General features: G+C 36.5%; 1 protein-coding gene across 1 annotated transcript; it reads right to left on the bottom strand.

Moving 5' to 3' along the window:
- Window positions 1–3,153: 3,153 nt before the first annotated feature.
- LOC131042823 (vacuolar protein 8) lies at window positions 3,154–7,451 on the bottom strand. Its single transcript, XM_057976139.2, has 2 exons — window positions 7,257–7,451; window positions 3,154–5,059 (listed from the first exon to the last, which is right to left on the bottom strand). Exon 2 carries the CDS (start codon window positions 5,000–5,002, stop codon window positions 3,548–3,550), a length of 1,455 nt encoding a protein of 484 aa, XP_057832122.1. The 5' UTR covers window positions 5,003–5,059; window positions 7,257–7,451; the 3' UTR covers window positions 3,154–3,547.
- Window positions 7,452–8,512: the final 1,061 nt, after the last annotated feature.

Raw genomic sequence — 8,512 nt, 5'->3', positions numbered from 1 at the left:
CATATCCATCAAAGGGAAGATGAATGCAATCAATGGTGTCTCCCAAATATGAAATATGATTCTACAAACAAACCTACAATTTACGTCAAGTACTCATCCCAAGTAACCATATCTATAAGACACTGTATATCCTATTGCACTAAATCACAAGAAGCCATGAATGTAGCAACATAAGTATCATTGTAAGCAACAATAGATGAAAGAGATAAGATCTCAATGCATGTCCTCAGACTACATTTTTCATCCCCAAATGATGTCGAGTCCACACAAGATTCTTGAGCGTGAAGACCTAATGATTTTGTTGATGTTGGTTAAGAAGTTGACAAACTGATGTCATTGAAAATGCAAAGCTATCTCAACTTATGAATATCATTAAAAAGTTGCCTCATCAAGTTCCTTTCGCATGCATTCATCTATTGTATATGCCTTCTTCCGACAATAATCACATTTAATTTCCATAGATTAGGAGACATGATTGCAACTAACAAAAACAATATTCACCTCTAATTACTCAATTAAGATACCCCCTAGCAAGAAAAGATGTCAGCACTTTATGCTCACTGCAACTACAGATGCAATTTGTCAAACACAACCCCCTTAGCAAGATACGATGTCAGCACTTTATGCTCACTGCAACTACAGATGCAATTTGTCAAACCCCCTAGCAAGATACGATGTCAGCACTTTATGCTCACTGCAACTACAGATGCAATTTGTCAAACCCCCTAGCAAGATACGATGTCAGCACTTTATGCTCACTGCAACTACAGAATTTGTCAAACACAACAAACTAGGCTTGATCTTAGTGCATATAAATGTCAAATTTAGCCATAAAATCAAAGTACAATTTTAAAATAGAATGTATCAATATAATCACACCACTGCAAAATATAGGAAAAGTTATGCACTTACAAAAAAAATTGCATTAAAAAATGTTATGCTAAGAGCAAAAATGAACCCTCTAAACTTCCCAAAACGAGAATAATTTAGCAACACTCGTGAGAATCTACAATTTTTGAAAAAAATCAAAAGCTGATTGCACCACGGCAAAGAGCATGCAATTCTACCTAAAAAAAATGAAAAAAAACTCAATAATAGGTCATATAACTTAGGACTCTATGAAGTTGAGAAACAAAACCAGAACGGCTGATGGGGGAAGCGGGGTAGGTTGGAGGGGTAGTCTTGATAAGATGGAATTGTAGTAAGAATGACAAAGGGCGTGGAACAAGTTCTGAAACAATGAAAAACCCACCAACTTCAGAACAACTACTAAATTTGTCATTGCTGACGAAACCCCCCTAACCTCTGCCAAAATCAGAAGCCATTACATTATTTGAGCCGCATTCTAAAATTTGACAATGCATCCTGATATTTTATTAATCATCTTCCATGTGTTGGAGGATGATCTGTCAACATGCGAGTGTCCAAAACAGCAGCATAGAATTTAACATCCACATGGCTGGACATGTAGGAAGCAGGAGCTCTGGTAGGTTGATGACGCAGAAAAGTGACATATTTGCTGGCAGGGCAGTCAGGTAGGCACTGAAGCAGGTATCATTCTACTATTTACCGTTTTAGGTCCTCTCTGCCATAGCCTAGTCTCAGGATCAAATCTCCCTTGCCATTTGGTAGTTGACTCCCCCACCCGCCCTACTTTACCTGAGCTTCATAGCCTCCCTACTGAAAAAAGTGTTTACCGAACCATTTTCAAATGCATGCTCCTTAGCTCCTGCCAATGTATACTGACCTGCAATACAAACGATCAAAGTTCTCCTTGGCACACTATTTATTATTCACTTATCGATTATGAAGTATATAACACCAAATATATGAATATGAATGGATTGAATCAGTAATAAACATATCCATACAAATAAGCTGATAAAAAGTTGCCTTTTCATTGAATCCTAGTCCTGGTGACTATATGAGAAACAGTGCAAGATGACTAATCCTGTAATGCACAGCTGGAAGGCCACCTGTTCTGAATCATTCTATTGCCCCAGAACACTTGTCCACAGGGCCAGAGCTGAGGTATAATCATCAGATACTTTAGAATTTGTGTTAGAAAGCCACAGTTATTCAAATTACATTATCACTTCAGTGAATAGGTATTAAGACCATATTCTTTAACGGAGATTACTATGTTTGCACAAATGAAAGGCTCCGTGAATTCCAAATGAATACTAATGTAGGAAAGCAAATCAAATAATAGAGCCAATAATTAGAGGGGAAATTCCCCCCAAAAAAATGTCAATTCTAGTAAACTTGTACCAAAATAAACCACAAAATGGTATAAGTAATCTAGTGGTTTTGTGAATTTGGTGCATGTGCATAAGAACCAAACACATACTATTCCTGATGATAATTCTAGCTAAAGGTCAAGCAAGCTTGAGATCAAGAAAATACATGTACAAAAGCATGCATAGTAATTAAAAAGAAATTGGTTATTTATTTTTTTATGGGGTTGATCAGGACACCGAACATCTCTGTTAATTTACACCTACACTAAAGATCTCTATTCATCTACACTTAACACATTGAGCCTAGCAACCAGTACACGTATTGATTATTGAAATTAGAATGAATTTGATACGTCCTGCAGTGTGAAGAAACAAAGTATCCTTGAGTTTGCATTGAACATGTTAAGTATTGGAAATTCAGTTTGTAGTGATCGATAATTAAAACTATAGAAGCCTGCTAAATTTTGATAAAGTTCTACATACCTATTTGATTAACTAGGAAAACTGAATCAACAGAAATCTGATAGAAAACATTTCACTTATGGAGAGTATCGTCTTTCTTAAGATCGTTATGAAACAATCGTTCAAAAATATTAAAATTCGCTTTCTAGCGTTTAAAGTTCAAAGCCAGCTTGAATGCCAGCATCTTTCCATTTAGATGACAAAACTAGCTCAACCTAATACTAAGCCTACAAAACAAGAAACAACCGAGGCTTGAAAATACACAACGAAGTTTCAACAACATTGTGAGTCAATTAATAAAAACAAAAACTGCAAAATTATCCTACTGCCTTATGCCTGCAAACATTTCTTTCCGGAATTATTCTCACGACTTCATAACACTGAAACAAATTTCATATGAACGTATTTACTGACATTAGTAGTTAAGAAAAACCAAACAAATGCATCACCATCACTAAATATGAGGGCTTCATGGTATTTAAAATCATAATATATTCCACATGTGTCTATTTTCTGTATAGACTCAAACCAAAAAGACTTGGGAGTAAATTTTGGCCTGCCGGTCCCCAGAATAGACAGCACAAAGTTCAGTAGGTTCCACATAATCTAAGGTTGTCAAAAGCTCCATACTTTTACAAATAAGTTACAAGGTTCTAAATAAGATCCCAAATAACCAGAGGTGCACAGTTTCCAACAGTGCATTTGATGTCAATGTTTTCCCTTCTGCGAGTTATGCTAAGAGCATTAGCCAGTCATGTCCCTTATGTACATGGGTATTCAGTAATCATCAAGCATGGGCTAGATGTGAGTAATTTTGAAGTCCTTGTCGCATCCACAAGCCAAGCTTAGGCTGTAAATTGCTCCAGACTCATAAACCTTAGAGATTGAACTGTATGCTCATCTGACTGTCGTATCCTGACAAGCCTCCCTTGTATGTCTTGGAATGCAGGATTATTAAATGCTTCTGAGATACTATCTCTCAGTAATGGATCCTCTGAAAAGTTGATCAGAGCTTCAGCTACATTGTCTTTCAGCTCTTCTGATTCATCATGCAACAATGACAGAAGTATTGGTATAGCACCAGCTTCAGCCAATGCAACTCTGTCACCTTGATCATAACTTAATTGTGCAACTGCACCAGACACTTTCTCTTTAACGTCATCACTCTCATCCTCCAAAAGTCTCAGAAGTAAGGGGACTGCACCTGAAGTTCTAACAACAGAAATAGTGTGCTTATAACTAGAAAGATCCCATATAACATCTGCTGCTGCTGCCTTTGCTTCAGGATTGGAACCTTGAAGAATCCTGATCAAGTGTTCTGCAATGGCAATGGCATTCTCCTCTGCAACAGCCAAAATAGAGAAAACATCTTCAGCAATTTCTTTCCCCTGAGGGTCATTTCCTTCAAGCAATTCTGCAAAGAGTGGAATGGCTCCTGCCTGAGCAACAGGCCGAAGATAATCCACATGGGCTGATATTATCCCAAGAGCATTCCCAGAGACAAGTTTAGCAGCTAAATCACCTTCTCTTAGCAGCTCAATCAGTGCTGGAATTGCACCTGCATTCACAAGCATCCTTCTAGTTCTTCTGGTGACACCTAGCAGCCCAATTGCTTGAGCTGCCCTGGCCCTAGATGCAATCCTGCCCAACCTGGCTGATTGAATTAACACAGGAATTCCATGCATACCAACAATTGCTCGTCGAACTTCCTTCAAGCTTGTCATTGCACTCAATATCTCTGCAGCACAGTTTTTTATATCATCAGATGAAGAAGCCATGAGATGAATGATTGCTTCTACTCCTCCACTTCTAGCTAGAATGACTTGATTACTTTGAGTACATATGACAAGTTCCCTCAGAGCCTTTACCACCACTCTCTGCGTTCTACCTTCAGATTCCTGCAAAAGTCGAAGGAGGATAGGAAGAGTTCCAGAGTCTCCAATTTTTGAGCTTAATTTTTCCCCTCTACGTGCAAGCCTTCCCAAGCAAAAACTGGCTGTTTCTTGAATGGACAATGGTTGACTATGTGAAGGATGATTTAGGAGGGCAACCACATGAGGTACTATTTGTTCTAGAATGTCCTCTGGTACAGATTTGGCAATTCTCCCAAGTTTAATTGTGGCTCTAATTTGCACCAGTTCTCTATCACAATTCAACAATCTCACTGAACTTTGAACTACCTGATCCCATGATAGTTGCTGAGCCCCATCTATAACATGTGAAACAGGCATCAAAATCTCTGAGCCTTTCTCACAACCAGTTTCAGGTAGTACATCCTGGTCTGTAGTTTCAAGGTCCATTTTTTATAGTGTTTCCAAGTTTTTGACCAAAAGATCTACAGCTTTGAAACTGGTAATCTGCAACCACCATAATTACCAAACCAGTTTTAGATATAAAATTATTAATTAGCAATTTTAAATTTCTTTAATCACTGATGCTAACATGTTTAGAAACTTTGCATAACAGAAAACAGATGCAAATTAAGAAACTCTCTACGAATTGTTAGACTGAACTTGGCAGACCTTAATCTAGACTTTCAAATTTGCAGTTTTCTTTTGCACGTACAAGGACAGATTCTGAAATCTCTTTGCCATGAGTCCTGACCATCCAAGGGTCTCCTGGCAAAGCGCCCTTCCATCTGAAAGGAGCCATAAAGGGTGAACCTATGTTGCCCAAGAAGCAGAAAAGGATATTTGGGAAATATCAGACATGCAAGCATTAAGAGGCAAAGCTAGGTCAGGATACAGCAAAATGGTTGGGGTAAGCTTCTTAAGGAAATCAAGAATCAGCAGGAAACAGAACCAAAATAAATTAGAACTATAAAAGCTTTTGGAATCGCATCAGAAATCCTGGAAACAATATTGGAAATTTGAAGCAACTAGAAAGCCAATTAGTTCCAGAGAAGGAAGCTTCCGGGAAGCCCCTCAAATTGGTTCAAAACTACCAGAAAAGTTTCCAAACCCTGTCGAGGACTCTCCAGAAGAATCCATAAAAGGAAAATGTTTAAACAGGGAGTTCCTAGGTTCAAAACAGCCAACCATATTCTGCTGGGATTCAGGTCCCCAAATTTTAGCTAACATGCATTGGATCACAAAACCACCAAAAGTTACAAACTCAGAGGACTCCATCCGTACTCAATTGGTTAGCTGAAACTTATAATTAAGGGACTAGATATAAGTATGGTTTTAAAATCACGCTGAATTAAACTTCTCGCTAAAACTGGAATTGTAGATTCCTTCTATTGATTCAAATACAAATAAAACTTAACAATGGATAAACTGAACAATTTGCACCACATGAAAAGCACCCCAAAAACCCAAAGCTTATGACACAAAACATAATTTTGGAAATTAAAAAATTAAGCTATCAGACCCTTTCTAGGAGTTTCCAGAAGTTTGTATGGGTTTTCAGTATGCATGGAACAGTTGTTGGCATTCAGCAGAGTGAATCACGTTCAGCTGGGACCCAGTTTTATAATACATATTCGGCCATAAAACTGTCAAAAGGTTCAGACCTCAGACTAGTCCAGCCGAATGCCTGGGTGGTTATTTGTGACTAGAAACTAAGTAGAAATCTGTTTTAAGGAGTTCCATGAACTGCACAATCTGCCATAACTAAAATTGGGTTCCTTACATTATTTATTAAGTACTGAGATAATTAGAAAACCATAACCAGTTCTGAGCATTTACACAAGTCAAAACAACAATTAACCATTTCTTGCCACATCTGGAAAGTTATTTTCATGTTGAGTGAATTGAGCTCAATATTAGCAATAAATTGGACAGCGGAAAAACGTATGCACAAAGAGGAAAAATCTGGGTGTTATAAAATGCATGATTCATCATACACAATATAAGATTTTGCAAATAGGGTACCAAGCTAGACAGGTGTGGCTATGAGGGAAATCATCTGAGTAATATTCCAATCGGTTACATCCAGGGACAATCCCGGTTAATGGATAAAAGTCCTGGAAAATGGTGTAAATCATAGTTACCAGGTGGGAATCCCCAAAGTGATGATTAATACTAAGTGATCATTTGTTCAAATTGCCAGTTTCAATTCGAACTCTTCTGGAATGTGAGCATTACTTAATGCAAGACGTGCCACCTAAACCATTCAAACTCATGATAGAGGGGTTATTGTGAATTGTGAATCACTAAAGGTTTCGCCAAAAGGGTTTTCTCAATTCACGTATTCTTTAGTGCCCAGTTCAAAATAACGTGAATCTCTGGTCTTTGATGCCCTGAAAGAAAAAGGATCTTCTATATTCTGCCCAATTCAACATAACTTGAACCTCTAATGTTTGGTGCCCTCACAGAAAATAAATGCAGTGGGTCTAATATTATCCCCGGAACAACATCAAAATTTTCAATACATGTCTATACCCGAGGAATTTTAAACCCCCTCAATTCGTTTCCATCCGTATATTTTCAATTCTGTGACCATGTTTGAAGTAATGAAAAATAAAGCTCTAAATCAACAAACTGAAGACATAAATCATAAAGCAAACTTTACCCAAATCTGGAAACCCTAAAACTGTAAAATCTGACATACCTTTTCCTGGATCGTGTGAGACTGCTTTTTGGCAACAAGATGATGAAATTTTATGCGCTTTTGCTCATCCTACGTTGCCAGAAGGGGCGGGTTTTGAGCACAAAAACGGTGCCATATCTATCTGCTCCTTCGCCGTTTTCGTAATTGTCGTTCAATCCATTTATATGAAGCAGAAAGCACCGACTTTTTTTCCATTTTTGGTATGCATTGCAATTTCTAGGCACCCTCACATAGGCGGCTAATGAAACAATTAAACCAGATGGAGGAGTTCATTTTAGTAAACAATATAAAATGTTGAAATTAAAGGCATGTTCATAAAATAAATTACTTAAAAATTTTATAAGGGAGAATTTCCCATACTCAAATCTTTAATTATATTGTAAATGATATATTTTTATATCATTTATAGATAGAAAGATAGAAATTAGTGAAACAAAGTATATTATGTATCATAGTTAAAATGTTTTTGAATATATATGTAAGGGAAGGGGCTGAACTCAAAAGAGCTTAAAATAAAACAATACTTAATAGAAACCAAAAAGTAGGCACTTTAACCCACAAACAACCTAGAACAAAACATCAGGAAAAACTAACAAATAGTAAACTACATAACAAGAAACAAACTAGTTGATCTCAATATGAATGTATCTTAGGAGGGTGTGTTGGAATTTAAATACATATTTTGAAAGAATTTGAAAGTTTCCATCATGAAAGGGAAAGTGACTCTGTGGTGGAAATTTGCACGAGCCACAAGTATGTTTTAATTTTGAATGCCAACCTATCCAATATTCTCATTAATGTATCTACAATTCCTTGTAGAAACCAATACTATTCTTATTACAAAATAGCAACAAAAAAAAGCTTGGAAAAATGTTCAAAATGACTCAAACAACTCTTGTTTGTAACAATATGCATACACTCCAAGCTCTTGGGAGTGAATCTACACTTCTACATTATTGTAATTTCAGTTGAACACCAATATATATAGAAAAAAAATGGACTTCATTAATTACCACCTTTTGATAGGAATAAAATATAATTTTGTTGTTGACTATTTGACTATTGAAGAATGTGATGTTTTTGTAGACATAGAACACCTTCTACACAAAAGATCTCTACATAGTCTACAATGTTCATACTGTAATTGTCATTGTAACATGAAATGGATAAATAAAAGAAATATCCTTAAAATTGGTATTTTAATCCTAAGGTTGTAAATTGAAACATAATATTTTAATATTTTTAAATAATATTAA

The sequence above is a fragment of the Cryptomeria japonica genome, chromosome 9 (assembly GCF_030272615.1).
Source record: "Cryptomeria japonica chromosome 9, Sugi_1.0, whole genome shotgun sequence".
In the NCBI taxonomy this organism is placed as follows: Eukaryota; Viridiplantae; Streptophyta; class Pinopsida; order Cupressales; family Cupressaceae; genus Cryptomeria; species Cryptomeria japonica.
The sequence above is the reverse complement of the archived record's forward strand: the minus strand, read 5'-3'. Positions and strand labels throughout refer to the sequence as shown.

What these genes read in the sequence shown, in the direction of transcription:
- LOC131042823 (XM_057976139.2), bottom strand. Translation starts at nt 5,002, where the DNA reads ATGGACCTTGAAACTACAGACCAGGATGTACTACCTGAAACTGGTTGT.